The sequence below is a fragment of the Cystoisospora suis genome (assembly GCF_002600585.1).
Source record: "Cystoisospora suis strain Wien I chromosome Unknown contig_4647, whole genome shotgun sequence".
NCBI classification, from domain to species: Eukaryota; Apicomplexa; class Conoidasida; order Eucoccidiorida; family Sarcocystidae; genus Cystoisospora; species Cystoisospora suis.
In genome coordinates, this window is record NW_027157439.1 from 765 (window position 1) to 17,749 (window position 16,985).

General features: G+C 53.4%; 1 protein-coding gene across 1 annotated transcript; it reads right to left on the reverse strand.

Annotated features, from left to right (window-relative positions):
* Positions 1-697: 697 nt before the first annotated feature.
* CSUI_008339 (atp-binding cassette sub-family f member 1) lies at positions 698-16,884 on the reverse strand. The gene is made up of 20 exons (XM_068068473.1): positions 16,075-16,884; positions 15,557-15,666; positions 14,505-14,643; positions 13,782-14,108; positions 13,321-13,429; positions 12,925-13,019; positions 12,401-12,507; positions 11,532-11,654; positions 10,767-11,012; positions 10,136-10,317; positions 9,480-9,834; positions 8,599-8,804; positions 8,011-8,170; positions 7,550-7,594; positions 6,026-6,793; positions 3,925-4,520; positions 2,627-2,809; positions 1,948-2,234; positions 1,522-1,627; positions 698-1,182 (listed from the first exon to the last, which is right to left on the reverse strand). The coding sequence occupies exons 1-15, from the start codon at positions 16,163-16,165 to the stop codon at positions 6,584-6,586; spliced, it is 2,505 nt and encodes an 834-aa protein (XP_067919544.1). The 5' UTR covers positions 16,166-16,884; the 3' UTR covers positions 698-1,182; positions 1,522-1,627; positions 1,948-2,234; positions 2,627-2,809; positions 3,925-4,520; positions 6,026-6,583.
* Positions 16,885-16,985: the final 101 nt, after the last annotated feature.

Sequence of the window (16,985 nt, forward strand, 5' to 3'; positions counted from 1 at the left end):
CAGGAGCAACTCCTACTTGGATCACATGACCTCACAGCAGACAACCAAATTCCAGGAGCACCGTCTTGACCCTATGCGTAGTGATGCTCTCTGCCGCTGTTGTGAGGCCCGGACCATACCAGACAGTACAGTAGGTGAGGAATGAAGAAGACATCTGGCCAACAGGGTGCGTAGATTCCGTTTCGACAGAAGCCGTGCGACAGGGTGACAGTAGGCTACGGAAGCAACAGGGGAAGAGGGGGACGTGTACAGAGCAGGGAAGCCAGTGGACACGTGTATCAGAGCAGGGAGGCCAGTGGACACGTGTATCAGAGCAGGGAAGCAAAGTGGACACGTGTGGAACTGCTAACAGACGGACTTGAAAACGGTCTGACCGCATCGTGAGGCTAAACCGTACGGTCACCCGTCTCGACAACCCTGCAAACTACGGTGTCCCTAGCGGGCTCAATGCTACTGTTGACATTCTAGATTCCAGCGCAACAGCCTGCCATTTGATATCCCACTAGCAGGCCTGCGACTGGAACGGACACGGGATCACCCACACCAACAAACTGTCCAGCTTTTTCGCCTGGCTGTGAGCGCATTCGACACAAGAACCGAAAGATCCTCAAAAAGCCAGACCGCGGGCAAACACGGTAGATGTTTACTCTCGACAAAGAAGGTACTCGAGGCCTTGTCCAGCTGATCTGAATCGGAAGCGGCTTTTGCCAGATTTAGACAAGACCCGGAGACTTTAAAGACAGCCTGCGACCGCAGTTAACCACCGGCGGAAGTTGACAGCAAAGAAATCAGTTGCACACCGCATGATTACCGGATGGGGTTGCACAACTGTTTCAGCCTTTCAATTAACCAATTACAGAGCGCAGGTCTCCAGAGCATGCAGCGCTTACGCAATGCCGAAGACAGTGAAAACGCAGCGGCAAAACGGCACAATCGCCAAGCAACGAAATTTCGGAAGGTAGTACAGCCCAGGAGCGTCCTTTACGCTGACAGCGTGAAACAAAATGCACCAGCTGCTTCAGGTGAGGGTGTCGATCAGAGAAGACCGCAGGGTCAGGTCGTCAAGCAGGTTCAACCTCTGCTGGCTTCGAGAAGCTATCTTGAAGATGCGCTCGACCACTGCTAGCTCAGTCGCTGTGGTATCCATGCCGCAGAATGCCGCCCAGTCATTCGCAATGAGGCCTGCAAGAAATGAAGAGAAAGTGCGTCACTATTGAAACAGTCTAAACAAACCAGCCCGTCTTATTTCCGAGTCAGCGGCTTCGCAAACATAAGAAAACGGACATTTTGAACCCACAGATACTGTGCACAAGAGAGGCCGGCCTTCGTAGGGCTGATTACATACAGCTGTATGCCACACCACAGTTACCACATTCCGAGTCGACAACAACACACAGTCTTCCGAGACACAGTACGAGGCGACCGAACTAAACGCAAAGTCGCCCCCGGATTTTCCACAGAGAAAGGAAGGAGCCGCCTCGAAACTCCCGTGAAACACGCGGATGAACTGGTAACACTTACCAGCGCCGATAAGGTCTGAGCCCCGGTTAACTGTGCCTGCAGTGAGCGGCACCTGGATGAGCTGTGAGAGTTCTTCAATATCTTCCACAGGAGTCATCACATGGACCTGAGCACCAGAATCCAGGGACACAGGTGACCCACGCATTGACCGGACAACCCTGAAGTGCGACTTGACGCTGCAATACAACCCTCTCCAGCGGTCTTTCATATGACATAGAAACAGTAAGTCACCTTGCCTACTAGAACAGGCACAAGAAAACAAGGATTGTTTTTTTCTGTGTCCTGAGGGTTCAGGACACAGAAAAAAACGAGTGAACAAGCCACCCCTATAACGCACGGAGCCTTCGGAGGGAAGCAACCAACTGTAGTGGTGACTCAGAGAAGACCAACAGAATAAAGCCTTCAGTCTCCACCGAAAAATCGTACCAAACCGCCTTGGTTAGTGAAGTGACAATAACTGCCGACGAGTGTCTGCCTGCCAATGGTTGCCCGGAATGCCTCAACGCCGAGCACGTCCTGGACAATTTCCTCTGTCTCCTTGTCCATATCGGTGTGCAGGAGCGCGACGTAGTCATTGCATGCAACGTTGTTTCCCAAAGCGGAAAGACGTTCCTCCACCCGGCGAATCTCCACGGAATCAGGCAAAGAGTTCCGCAGGTGCTGCAGCTCCTGATCTGTTGTAATTGAGGGGACTATCAAACCACGCCGATTTCCTGAGCAGTTAAGAGAAAAAACCCTGAAGTTTCGTTGCACCAGTGTGACACAGACACGAACACGAGCATCTTATCACTCGAGTATACTGTCCAGTCGTTTTGTACAGCCACCTTGTGCGAAACGCGTCTCTTGATGGGAACCGAAGAAATCCACGGTAGAGAAGAAGAAGCAGAATTAGGACAGCTTCGTTGTTGTCCGCTTATTCCTAAGGACATTCACGGCGACAGGACTTGCCGGACTTTCAGGTACGTGTCTCTACGTAGCTTCCACGTCTACGACCCCGCCCGTCTTGGTCGAGCCGGCAGCGCAATAAAAATCTTCGCGACCCTACACTGCAGCACCAAGACATGCACCACAAGCAGCGAAAGTCAGCCGGACCGGCAAGCCCTACCTACACAAACGCGGCCGATCACACGCGTGCCTCCTACGGTCGCGTGGATAACCGGGATGTGTTGAGCAAGTTCCGCTTCAAGAGAGCTGTAGAAGTGCTCGGACCCTCCGAGCGCAACGAGGCAGTAGGTATTGGTGAGCTTCGCAAACACTCCCACTTCATTGCTTGACTCGAACTGCGTGCCTGGACAGCAGAGGCAGCACAACTCCCGAGCGTGATTGCCCCTGACTACCGGTCCAACCTGCCTAGACTCCATTCGCGACTCTGCTCGCGATGCGGCGGATTAAGGCAGCAGCAAAGAAGACACTGGCCAGTGCAGCTACACGAGCAAACTTCACCTACGTACACACCGATGCACGCGGCACTCACTCAGATACGAACGCTGACGGTTTCGCTACTAGGTCGAGGTTAATCCTGACTGGCGTTGAAGGGCGCCTGACGGACCGTCCGAAACGACGTATGCGCCGGGCTAGAGTGAAGTGTGCAAGCATGAGATCCACTTTCCTGGGAACGCCTCTCTCCCGTCTGTTTTCAGTGCCCCAGTATGCACGTGTGTAGTAAACTAAAGGACATTTGGCGACTACGAGCAACCCCTTGTCCTGCAAGTCTCTAGCTGACTACAGACGGTTCGCTGCACACCATGACCACAATCGTCACTTTCGAAGAGCATCACCCGCGAGCAAGTTATCGCCTTTCTCCCGGGCAAGTGCGAGGGACAACCTCCCCTGATCTGAGGGCGTCACGTGGCAGCCGGAAGCCCACTAAGTCCGAAAGCTTCCCTTTGCTGACTAGTTGGGGAACTGACCGTGCATGATGGTACATAGTCGTACGTGAGGAGCTTTGTCCTTTCCAAACTTCAGCAGGATCAAACACACGTACACGCCGCACCCGTCTACTCACGCCGCTAGAACGGCTCGTCTGCCATGCTATGGGCTACTAATCGTAACACTCGGAAAGAAAGAACTGGTGCCAAGCAGCTGCCTTTCGGTCTTGAGCTGGAAGAACTCCCTGTTAGCACGCGGGGCACCGACGAAAGACGTTTACACCGGGAACGAATATAAGGAAAGTTTCTCACGTATTGTACATTGAACTGTCACACAGTTCAAGAGGATCAGCACCCTCAGTGGACTTGACAGGAAACTCACTTGTTGAACTCCATACCCGATATTCACGTAACCTGACGGTGGAGGATGACACGCCTTGCCGCGAGGGCGAGTACATACAAACCGTGCGTGCTCTGGCGGTCAGTGTTGAGAGTTGTGGGCAACCGAGGTGAGGGACAAAAGAACAGGACTCACGTGTAGCCATGATGGCGTGAGATTGCCAGCGGAGACCGTCCAAGGGGATTTCGTGCTGTTGTCGGGGAGTGCACCTCTGGCAGCCGTTGAGCAGAGCTACGGGATGAAAAAAATGCCGGCATTGACAGCTTCGCCGCATACAATCAAAGGCAGAACCCACCGGGCTCGGACTCTGCTCAGAGAGAATCGCCCCGTCAAGCTGGGCAGGATCTCCTGCCGATGTGATCTCGAACCAGCAACCCGACTAGCAGCCAATATGGCGAAAGCGGGTCAACCACAATGCAATATTTCTGACAGAGCTGCGCCAAGTCGGTCAATACCACGATACAATACCTCCCCAAGCGCAGTCCCAGAGTACGAATGATGCTTGCACACAGTTTGACAGTGGAAATGGAACCAAAATCCTTCAGCACTACCTCGAACCCACGCAGGACTTGTGTACAGAGCAGGAGGCAGGCAAAAAGCGAGTCAGTTGTCGCCCTGGCGTTGTTGAAGTGGATTCCGGAAACGAAGGCGATAGAGCTCTTCCTGAACTGACGGAGGCGGCCCAGCGGTAGCTTTTTCCCCCAGATTCCAGAAGGTGACGATGCCCGCACCTGAACAACAGCGGAAACTCATATGGCATCAGCCCTGTCGCGAGTTCTACAACCGCGCTCACCAAATGAACCGCGTGAGCGAAGCGGGAGAAATCTTGTTGGAAGTGTTTCCTTTCGTCTGTCGGGCAGCATCGAAGCATCGGGGAGGCAGCTGTTTTACGCAGCTCACGTACAAGGCCCCACTTCACACTTGGGCCTGCAATTTGGGAGCGCACATGCAGTCGTCAAGTAACGGGGGCAGACACAAACAGGATCAGCTAACTAAAAACACAACACTCTGTCTCATTCTATATAAGGGCAGTTTCATTGGTTGAAGTTCCACCGGGGCTTTCTCTGAAGCCGCGTGTTGCGGGAGTTTCCAGGTGTCACTCTGCTTCGATGAGGCCGGGGTGCGAACTGCTTCAGAAAAAAAAAAAACCAGAGGCTCCGGAGCCGTCAGCCCCAAATCTACAGACGCTGAAAGAGCTTTTTGGGAGGGCTTGATAGGATAACCAAGACAACGGGGCCAACATCGAAGGCATGCCGCGAAAGTGTTGATTCTCCAAGTGCCTAGTGTTGTGGCTACTGGAGGGACAGCCGGCTCAACTATCCGCGGCCGAACATCCGTAAACACGCGTCGAACAAACCGGAAACCGACTTATTGCTGGACCCGCCTGCTACCGCTGGCTACATGGGGATACCAAGGGGGTGTAGGTATATCCTCTATGCCGTACAACCCTACTTCAAGGCTGCAGTCGAGTGGCTACATCAAATACTCACGAAGAGAGTCTACCTTCCAGTCTCGCTGACGACGGCTACCCCTAAGAAGACTTGAAACGTTCTGTCTGCTTGCGCAGCCGTCTCCGCCCGGTGATCGAGACCGCTTGGCCCGCTCCCAGCCTGACCGGACCCTTTTCGCATAACGCGAGCAACGTCATACTGGGAGCTCGGATCAGGCGGACGCGCACACAGAGGAGTGTCTGCGGATACAAATCGAGTACTCTTCTGAGGAGCGTGGGCGCCCGCGCCGTCCTGCTTAATTGTGGTAGTGAACTATAACTCATAGCTGAACCGAGTAATACCCCCGCAAATTGCAGGCCAACGCTTTGCGCTGGAAATGGCCCTTCACAGTCGATCGCCTCGCGGATCCACAATCCAGCTGTAGCTCGAGAAGATCGGGCGCGGTGGCTAGAGAAAGTGGGAGACACATTACTTGATATCACTTTCGGGCTTTTACGAGGAACCGGTTGCTAGAGTGTAGCTTGTTGGTTGAGAGCGTGCGCAGCTTGGGCAAAAGAACCTTTTCTGAGTAACTGGGAAGTTGACACGTTCTGTACCACGAGAGTGGGCAACATAAACAGTTCTCGCCGATTGTTGTGGAAAATCAGATCGCCCTTTCATTGGCAACAGTGGAAAGATCATGGAGATCGAGCTCCCTCCAGCTGCAATGTTGGGAACGACCAGTACTCCCAGTCCAGGTGAATGAGTTAGACGCCTAACTGATTCAGATTGTTTTCATACGGTACCTGTAGTGCAAGTGTGAAAGAAGATCGACCAGCCCACGCCACTTTCCGACAGTACGTGGACGGCCTTAGGAAACGAACGCAAGGAGCTGTTTGTGAAACGTGCCGATGCGCGAGAGGAGAAAAGACTACCCCGTAGCTGTCGCCTGTCTCGATCCTGGAAGATTGGATTGGTATAGCTTGCCATTTTCAGTCGCCGGCCGACACGCTCTGCTGAGTCTGCGTTGCCGCAGTACGAAACAGGCGCTTTTTAGTTCTTTCACCGCCCAGCAGATGCTCTCCATGCCGATCCGCCTGGCCCCCGCGCGTGCGCTAGACTCTGCAGACAAACTGACGGCTGTGGCCCCTGGCAGGGCAGCAAACCTGGTGGCAGCGGTACATGGACTTACACATTAGGTTTAAGAAAAATGTATTTAATACTCGGGCTCTACACAAAGACAGTCAAAAAAACATCATCTTCCACGAATCCAGCAGGGTAGTGCTGTGCCGCGGGCAGCGTCCACCCGTAAGTAAAGCCTGAAGCGCGCCAACCCCACGTTGGCGTCACACAGACATTAACATTCACGCATGACTGGCTGCAGCAGCCGCGGCAGCCTTCGTTCGTTTTAGCAACTCCTTTCGGTACTTCAAGAAATCCCCGTGGAACTTCTCGAGCTTGTGCGACCTCTCGTCCATGTAGAAAATCTCCTCCACCACACACGATAGAAGATGACTGTCGTGGCTAACGAGCAGAACGCCCCCCTTGAAATTGTTCAGAGCTGCAATCAGAGCCTGCGGTGGCACATCAGAAAAGAAGGGCCCAGGCCCCATCGCTGACGTTTCATAATCCACAGTAAGATAGTCGCATCCTTTCTGCCAGTACTAAGCTCCGTACTATCCCCTCAATGCACACACCGTCTACGAGCGATTGGCCGGGCACGTACACTCGGTGGAATTAAGTCTCGCGATCGGGCAGACGTATTTACTCCAGTCTGACTGCGCCTTGACCCCCGGCCGCAACCGCTGCTAGAGGACCACCAACAATACGTCAGACCGACTATACTCACGTGTACGTAAAATACCGATGTTTCAGAACAGCTGCTACTCGGTCTGTAACGAGTCAGAGCCCTATGTTGACTCGGACCAGCAAAGACGCTAACCTCGGACAAAAATGAGCTGCCAAGTCATATGATGACTTATGTCTCTGAGGCTCCGTAGATGGGCGAATGAAACTGCACTAGCTAAGGCAACAGAGAGCCCTCAGCTCCCGGGACGTGTGGCGGTCACCGCCAAGGCTTGTGGTTACCACGCAGCTGTGCAACTTCACTCATGTGTGATTGCTCAGTCGAATGAGTGGCTGAAGGAAAAAGCGTGCGCACTAGAGAAGATGACTGAATACGTCTCGGAGTGTGCAATGCGAATAACTAGTGTGCCGTTGACATCGGGCGTTGCCTCTGAGATACACGCAATATCCGACCAGACCGTGCCCTTTCCTGAAAAGGGTCAGTAGTGTGAGCTGCAGTCCGATGACGGACACCGGAAGCATACCTGAACGGCGTCCAGATCCAGATGGTTCGTCGGCTCATCCAAGATCTGCATTCCAAAAAACGCAAGAGAATCACACCGTGGCATCAGTCCAATGCTGTGACTCCCTCTGACTTTCCCCCAATGTACTCTGGCCGATGAGCACGGAGGCGGGCTACTGCGGAACGACGGCCAAACTGAGTCCTCGTATTACATCCAGGCAATCCTCCGGCACGAGACACGGCAATAGCCTTTCCGCTCCGCGCAACTTTGCTCCAGACCGCTCTACCCAGCTAATTCCGATGAGCGAAGCACGGCTTTTCTTTTGACTCGAGGGGCCAGTGAGAGCGACGACTAGGCTGGACAGAACAGGAGTCTCCACTATGCTGCTGACACTGCTGGAGCTGTAAGAGCTCGTACTGATAGAACCTGCAAAGAGTCAGCATGGCCACGACCAAAGAACAACAGTTCCGCCGAAGACCCACAAGAATATGAGGGTTGTTGTACGCCATCAGCGCAATTGCGACTCTGCTCTTCTGTCCTCCAGACAAGATGTATAGAGGCTCCAGCGCCAACAAGCCACTAATTCCAAATTGCCCCAGGTAAGTTCGAGCTTGCTCATCCTTCAAGTTTGCCTCCGGGTAGCTGCAAAAAACACATGAGCCGTGGCGCCGTCGAGAAACGTACACGGAGACATTCCCGGCCTTCTCTGACACTGTCGTACGCAACAGTCGCGAAGTCACCAATAACTCTTAAACCACCGTTGTAACTTTGCGCCCCAAGACGGCCACAACGTCATGACTGAATCTTTTCCTTTTCACACTGACTGGAAGAACCACATACTCACGGCTACTCAACCAAAGAGGCAACCCTCACCCGTACACTCCCTGGTTCCTTCCAGAAAGCCGGCTGTATGTCCGACAGGGGGACACTATTGGCAGCGCATCACGTAACCTAGGCAACAGGAAGTAGTACCCCTGCTCGTCGTGCCAAGTCCACCGCATGGCACCTGGTCTCAACGCGCGGCCCTGGAACTCCACGGGAAAGATTGAACAATGAGTTCGCCTACACACCTCAATCGTTCTGCCGTCTGTTCAACATACCGAACTTGGAGAGACTGGACGGCATTGAGCGTCAGGTCAAGCTGGTCAACATGCTGCTGGGTGAAAAATCCGATCCTGAGTTTCCCATTCCGATGCACGAATCCCTTCGTCGGTGTCTCCAACCCCATCAGCAACTTCAGCACCGTACTCTTGCCACTTCCGTTGACGCCGCAGATCTGAGTTAGTTGTTCACATGTTGACGGAAGAACAAACAGCAGTTATGTGTGTATTTCGTCCTTCCTGGTTTGACAAGCTGCGCTCCCACCTATGCATAAACAGTCTGGAGCAGACGCCGCTCTCGACGCCGTCTGAAAAACCCGAAGGAACCACTGGGACCAGCTCGTTAAAGCACATGTCACTGTTACATACACGACAATGCATCGTCTCTCGTCTCCGGTAAGCAGGGACACAGCTACTCACCAGGCAGCGTGAATGGCAGATACGTAGGCACGCCTGACCACAACAGCAAGCTGGGACTCTACGACTGGAGCTGTCCATGAATGGGGTCAAGTACAGCTGTGGACAGACCCGGACACATTGTTTTGTAACTATAGAGTGTTCAACCGTGAGCACACAGAGCCGTACCTCGCCTTGGTCAGCGGAGATACGGCTAGCGTCCAGGGCATGCATCTCTAATCTCTTTCCGCTTGAAAGTAGCGTGCCGCCGCATACCCCGTTTTCGTACTGGCCATTCGGGTAAGCAAATGACTGCAACGGGGTGACGGCAAGAACTGTGGCATCCGTCCGTACACCGCAAGCCTCGCACCTGAGTGTGCCACATGAAGCGTAATGAAGATGTTTAAGCTTAGTGAACGAGAGACAGGTGGCAGCAACTCGTCTGCAACACTCACTGCCACTCTGGATTCCATATCCACGTTCAGATTGAGACCTCTGACGATGAGCTTCTCTCCATCTGCGGTAGTTCTAATTTCAGTCCCCGCATCGCTATTGTCGCTGTCGCCCGCGGTAGTGCTGTTCGTCTCTGGTGTTTCGCCCGCGCCATTCGAGGAGTCCGACGAGTCTGCTGTAGCATCCTGGCCTTCGGCCCGCTTCTTGTAGCTGAAAGACACCTCTTCGGCTTGCAAAAGAGGGGGAGCCACGCACTCCGGTTCTTTAAAGTTGAACTGGAGTGACGGGTCTTCTGCGACCATATCTAGCATCGGCAGTTTACTCAGCAGCTTTATTCGAGATTGCACCAGAGAGGCTCTGCAAACATTAAAGACGCAAGAACAGGGTAGCCGCGGCAGATGCAGTAACGCATCTCTGCACCTTTACATGCAAGAAGAGAGGAACCCTCTGTATGTTCGGCAAGAAACAGTGTGCTCGCCTCGCTGCTGGCCCCGGCAACGAGACGTGTCTCCGAACTGCCAGATTCACGGGCCGTCAACAAGGACGGGACAATCATCACAATTGCTAGGACAGTTTGCTCCTGCTCTTCTCTTCCCCGCCCTTCGACCACAACTTCTCGGCTTCGCTACCATGGGGGACACGCCTGCGATGTCCTCACCGTTTTGCATTGTATCTAAACTTATCAATAAACGACTGAACGTGCTTGATCTTCGCCTGCTGTGCTTCGGCCTGCCGCTGCTGTTGAAGAAGTTGTGCCGCCCGCACCGACTCGAAGGTATCAAAATCCCCTTTATAGTATGTCAACATCTGGTTGGAGAAGTGAATCATGTCCGTGCAAACCTGCAAGGAGAATAGGAAGATAGCGAAGAAGCACGCTAGTTTCTACTCGGCAGTCTGAAGCTTTGTCGTTCCTTTTCCCATAAACACAGACTGGGCTGCACAGGCTTTGCCAGAAGGACAAGCGACTGAGCTCCTGGAGTGCCGCTGGTGAGTTTTTTACGCTCACTTAGATAGCTCAGAATAGGTTCCGGGCGCGTCTTGCGGTCACACCAGCCGTACGGAGATGCAGGCAGACACCATCTTGCCCAGATTGCAGCATGAACCGTATCTCTCATCCGTGACCACACCTTGAGAAACGTGAGATGGCGATGCCTTAAAGGGCCGGCGAACCCGATCACGGAGACCCACGATACCCAACCCACATCGACCTGTCTGCAAACACTGCCTGGACTACCACTCGGTTAGAAAGGAGAACCCCGAGCACGACATACATGAAATGCAAGGCTCACATCATTCAAGAACTCCCTAGCGTGGGAGACGACGATTACAATTTTGTCCCTCCCACACCGCATCATCTGGGTAGTGTCAGCCGGCCCGTCTGGAACCGCTAAGTAGTTTGTCAGCCACTGCACGGCCTCCAAATCCAGATGGTTAGTCGGTTCATCCAGCAGCAGCACATCCGGATCGCTGAACAGGCATCGTGCCAACAGAACTCGCATACGCCAGCCTCCCGACAAAGATGTTACTTTCTGGTGCTGAAAAAACACACACGGAGACATGTTTTCAAAGAAGAGGAGCTACACTCACAAGGCGTCACTCTCGTGAGAAACACCACACACTTGACAAGCGAAGCCGCTGGCCGCTCCATCAAAAACAACCGAGCCGAACGCGCAGCCGAGATGTACGCTCCACCGCGAAGCGGATAAACACATGAGAGCGTGTTCACAGAAACGGTGCAGACGCCGCAGATGTCTTTCGACACGTCAAAGGGCTTTGCTATCTCTGTGGTGATCTTTTAGCACGATACAAAAGAATGGTACAGACACGCCGCTTGTGAACACACGTCTGCAGAAGGAAAGAGAAACGCAGCCACGGCCGGAGAACGTTTTGCCACAAGGACAGAACTAAGTCGGGTCGAACCGTTCACCAGCACCATAACAACCCCCACACGAACCTTTCGTCAACGGTAGAGTGCCAAAGCCTTGTGAGTGGCATCCGGCCCTGAAATGGTCAACATTCGTACACGCACGACTCTCCTGTTGCGATGGTCGTACCTGCATTTGCTCTGAAAATCCAAGCCCGCTAAGAATTGTGGCTGCTGTCTTCTCGGCGTTGGCCGCGTCGATCTCCTGCAGCCTTTCGTACACCACAGCTAGCCGTCGTCCTACTTTTTCGGACTGAGAAAAACGGCCCCGCCGAAATTCACAGGGACGCACAGAAGCTCAGCCACACGACAGCCAGTTGAGCAAGGACAAATTAGCGGTGTTTAAACTTCTAAGCCAGAACGAAGAGCGGAGCCTTGCTCTGATGACACTGAAAGCACGCTCGGTGTATGACAGGAAGCCATTCTTGGGCAAATCCCGGGTCACCGCAAGTACGTGCGTCCAACGACGATTGCTGTGCTCGTGATAGCCAAGTGCAAAAAGGGTGTAAGAAGCTGGCACTGAGGGGCGGGTTCATACATTCAGATACGAAGTGTCAAACCAGCGGACACGAAGAGACACAGAACCAGCAAAACAAGCTAAAACAATGACAGGACCCTGTCGATCGACATGGCTAAACCGTACGGTCTCGGAATGCACTACTACCCTAGGAACCACAGCAGACTGCTGATACTGGACAGATGCTTTCTGACCGCGGGCTATCCTGTCTGCAACTACGACGCTAGCGTTATCTCCAGCTAGCATCCCGTTGAAAGTTCTTTAAGAGGGATCAGACGGGAGATGCACGTTTCAAGGAAGGCCATGACCACTGCGGGCATATGCAACCCTTTTGCATAGAGCCACTTGAAACAGCGAGGCCTCCGCTGCCAACATAGGGATACAAGGCAGCCAGCGGGCCGAGTAGTTTTGAGACGGTACACCGAGACCATCAGGAGGTCACCCAGTCCCAAGGAGAACAGCGAAGGATCTGTGCACCGTACCTGATCTTCTTGCTTCAAAAGAACCTGTTCTTCCTCCAGCAGCTGCAGGCGGTCCTCGTCAACAGCGAGCACGGCCCCCAAAACCGTCTCATCACCCCAAAGGTGTTCTGGTAGCACAAACAGACACTCGATATCCCACCCTGGTTAAAGCACAGGCGTTACTCCTACGGCTGCGGAGGATCCTGAAAGCACCTGGCACAGAATGAAGCTCTCCCACATCAGCTCTGGCCGGCGATAAGAATAAGTTTAACAAGCTTACAGAGGGGGAGAGAACGTCAGTCTCCTAAGTGGTAGGACCGGAGATATCAAGAACACGTTACAAGCCACTTGAGAATGCAGGAGCGGGTGCGCATCCTGCCGGATAAATCGCCTTAATCAGCGACATGGGGTCCAGACAGTTCCGTCAGGAGTCTCTTGTACCCATTGCGAAGATGAGATAGAGATAGGGCAGCAGAGAACTCCCTGCACGAGATTTAGAGGCGGCTGCCGCGTCGATGCTGATTGTTCTGTCTCTGTTCCCCTACCTTGCTCCACCATGCCAATGGAGATGTCGGGGTCAACGCCGTGGATTTCTTGCCGGGCAAGCGCAGACAGAAGAGTACTCTTCCCAATACCATTTCTGCACGAAGAGAAGAGGCAGCGGCCACAGTTTCACAGGTCCACCCACTCATGAAGACTTACATGTAATCACGTCAACAAAACCACAGAGAATTGCTGAGCTATTGCTTGGAAAAGACCCAGTGGGGAAGTTCAGTGCACACTCAACATGCGGACGCGGCGTAAGAGTGTCCCGAGATACATACGCTCCTCGAAAGAGATTTCCAAAATGGCTTCCTATTTAGTGTTCTCCCCTCCTCATACAACTTGGTTTCTAACTTTCTGCATCCACTGTCACTGCCTGTAGAGAGAGAGAAACATACCTGCCAACAAGACCGTACCGGCGCCCCTTCATTAGCTTCAATTGCGCGTCTTTGAGGAGCTCACGCCCGGCGACAGCAACGCAGAAGCTATCGACGAGGATACCTTCACCTGCCACACCACCAGACAGCGATGTGAAGCACACGGCCACTCAAAAACCAGCACAGTGACTGAAGATCTCGGAACCACACTGCTCGACTGCTGTCTGTGACGCTAGTTAAGGGGGGAGAAAATCCACACCGATCTTCATATACTTGTGGGCGGTAACTTGGCTGCCGCCTCTTCGTGCCCGCTGCCCGGGAGGGCGAGTAGTTGCCATTGTCGGAATGTAGTCAGAAAAACTCATTATCTACTAATGAGCAAAGAGAAGGTATAGAGCCACGCTTCCTCCAACAGACAGAGCCTTACCCAAATGGCCACTGTCAGCGCGAGTGCCGTAACCGATGCGGCTTTGTCGCCTTACCCATTTTTCTGAGCTGCTTGTCACCGTGCTTTCTTTTCGGAGGAGGCAACGGAGGCTTGTTCTTCTCCCACTCCTTTAGCTGTCTCAGGTGTCTCTCACGCTGTTGCTGTAGGCGCTGCTGCTGTTGGGCAGCTGCAGCGGCCGCTGCGAGGCTCTCTGGGTCGTTGCCATGTAGGACTGGAGCATTGTAGTTGCCCCGGGCAGCATTTTGATTCAATCCAAGGAATGGATCGTCGAAGGTGCGGCCAGCCGATCCACCCGCCATGTCTCCCAACTTCATTGGTGTCCTGAAGTCACGAACTTTGTTACTCCTCCCTTGATTGGCGTCTGAGCTCACCCGAGTGCAGAATATGGAGGACAAACGTATCGGCAGCCATGAAAGGTCGGTCACTTTCGCACGCTGTTACACTCTCCGAAGGGATGTTCCTTTATAAGTACTCCGAGGTCCGCTGTCAGCGTGGAGCGAAGAGCTCGCGCCTGAGTCCCTCACCTGGCTTGCAACCCGCGATGCCACCTCTTTCCACAGTCTGCTGCTTTGTGGCATAAAGCGGGGCTTCCGCCCCGCCAAGCCGAGAAAATGGACCCCCCTGGCTTTTACGACCACACGGTTGTTGCTTTGCTCCCGCAAAGAGTTACATAGGCTTGGCATACCACAATCTCTCAGCGAAGAAAACACTGCCTCGGCCACATCAGTGTGTATTGCCGCATGACGAGCGCACTCACCTTCGTCTTCGGTTCTCTTGTCTCCTTCTGGTGCATCACTCAGCTGCTGCGCCGCAGACGCTGAAGGCTTGCCCCCACTTCCCGCCTGTGAATTATCCGACCCTTTGTGAAGAATCTCGAGGAGTTTTTCACAGACAGTCTGGAAACATAGGACTCTCACAGGAGCGAGCCAGCTAAGCAACCAGAAACACCTTGTAAGATCTAGAGTGCGCAGCACCAGGGACCGGAAACGAACACAGCAACGTCGTCTAAGGCGAAAGGGAGTTTTTTTCCCCGCGGCCTTTTTTCGCGTTGCTAGTTCGAATGAACCAATACCACGGAGAGTATCCCAACAGCGAGAAACCCCGAACAACACATGAACTGACAGAACTCATAGCGGACAAAAAGTCGTCTTCACTCCAGGGCTAAAGCCATTGTAGTGCAGTAGTAACCGGTATTGGCCGCGGCAATTACGAGTACATAAAAACGGATAAAACATGCCGTGGAATTTCCTGGCAATCACCTTCCCATGCATTTTCTGCACCACTTTCGTTTGTGCTGGCTCCCCGGTTACGGGAGCCTTTGTGAACAGTAGTCTGGTCAGTGCAAGCCTCTCCCTAAGGAAAGTAGTGAATGGCCTTCGGCCTTGCCCTTACTTGCATCCAGCTCTGATCCAACCAGACAAAACCCCCTCGGGGTGCCCGTGAAACTGGTATCAAAAGATCAGGGCGCTCCATCAGAGGAACTCGGCCGGCAAGGCCTTTGTCCAAACAAAGGAAAAGGCACAAGTGACCCGTAGATTACCAGTAGCACCGAGACCGAATGCAGATCTCATGCAGAAGGGCCGCTCAACCCCATGCATACAGCTTATCAGAAACACCTAGCGTGATACTAGGCAGGGAAAGCAGTGCAGGCTCATCTTTCGCCGGACAGAGGGAGGTGTTACCTGTATTTCACGTGTGGACCCCACGGGATCACTACAGTGAACAGATGACCTGGCGTCAAAACTCCTATGAAAAAGTGACCGCCCATGATACACATCAGACTACAGCTGTGTACGCGCAGGTGACTACCTTCGCTTCTTTGTCGTTCTTCGCGACCCCGGCGTCATGGAGAAACTCGCCAATAAGGTCTTGGGCTGCTGTAGCAGAAAGGTTAGCAATTCCTTCCTCTTGCAGCATCCCTGAAACAAGGGGGGGAGCAAAGAAACCAAAGGAGTATCATCGTCTCCGAAGTACAGTTTTCCCAGTCAGAAAAAGCTCGCAGGTACACGCCAGTACAATGTGCTGATACAGTGGGTGTCCTTCCGGAAAATTTAGTAGATGCGTGCAAAAAACTAGTATGATGCTTGGGCTAGTCTCTTTCAGGACGTCACCGGAAAGAAAGCAACGAAATCAACCACTTGGGAATCCGCGGCCACTGGAGAAACCTCCTTCTCCGTCTTCACCAGGAACGTAGTGGAGGTCTTCCTTATTGTGTTATCCAGCCAGGTCCAATGTAGCTGTGATTCCTTACACTGCCGACACCTTTTTAGCTTCTATGTAGAGGCGAATTCCTGCCCTCCCTGAACTCATCCCCCGACACCACTCACCCGCCATGTACTCAAGAGACCCATCGTCTACGCGTCCATGAGTTACTTGGCGCAGCGCGCCGAGGATCATCTCGCTTTCGCTTCCTGCCATTCTGCTGAAGAACTAGCACGTGACGCCTTCTTCGTTGAATGCCGGACGGCTATGGTCTCGGTACAAGGAAGGCATGCACGGGGGGAAAGTCCCAACCCCCCTGCGAGTCCGGAGAGAAATCTGGATGTCCAATCGAAGTAGGATGACCGAAATGAAGACAGGCAAGCCCCGGCTAAAGAGGGCGGGCCACTGACCCGATGTGGAAACAGATCGGGGGCTCCTCCAGAGCACGCCAGTCCGGAAGTGGCGAAAAGTGCTTTCTTTGAGAGAAGGCTTGTTAAAGAAGCGCCCCCCGGCGAAAGCTCTGATGCAACAGGCAAGTGAAGTCTGTGGGGACGGTGAGAAAGAGACGTCACCGCCGCAAACCGAGGCGTCCGTCGGCTCCACGGGGCGCCGGGGGTCCCCTAAACTCACACGCTGAGACAACTTGCCGAGAAACGGAAAGTAAAGACGCTAAGGCACGGTGAATCAGCACCGGAACAACTTGGAAGGACTCAAACTGACAAAATAGGCCACGCTTTGATGGCCAGTTCAGCTGTCCAGAAGCAGCGTGAGAAGGGCTGGATACTGCTTACAAGAAGGCGCGCAATCAGTATGATTCTTCAGGCTAAACCACACCAAGGGACTTTCGAGGATACAACTTCTAAGTCTCCATAGAGTGGCGTGTAAGAAGCAACAAAGTCTGCATGAAAATCACGCGGTTACTGCATGCAACAGCCGTTTCGTCCCAGTCATCTGAGGCGTCTTGCAGGATCGAGGAGGGATCGACAACCGTGCCCCTGGCACCGGTTCCGGAAGCGAGAAATCAACGTGCCGTGGC

Coding starts and splice junctions, on each gene's coding strand:
- CSUI_008339 (XM_068068473.1), bottom strand. CDS start 16,165: ATGGCAGGAAGCGAAAGCGAGATGATCCTCGGCGCGCTGCGCCAAGTA. Junction 14,109..14,504: donor CAAGAGAACCGAAGACGAAG/GTGAGTGCGCTC, acceptor GGGTGAGCTCAG/ACGCCAATCAAGGGAGGAGT. Junction 13,430..13,781: donor CAAGCAGCTCAGAAAAATGG/GTAAGGCGACAA, acceptor GTGGTGTGGCAG/GTGAAGGTATCCTCGTCGAT.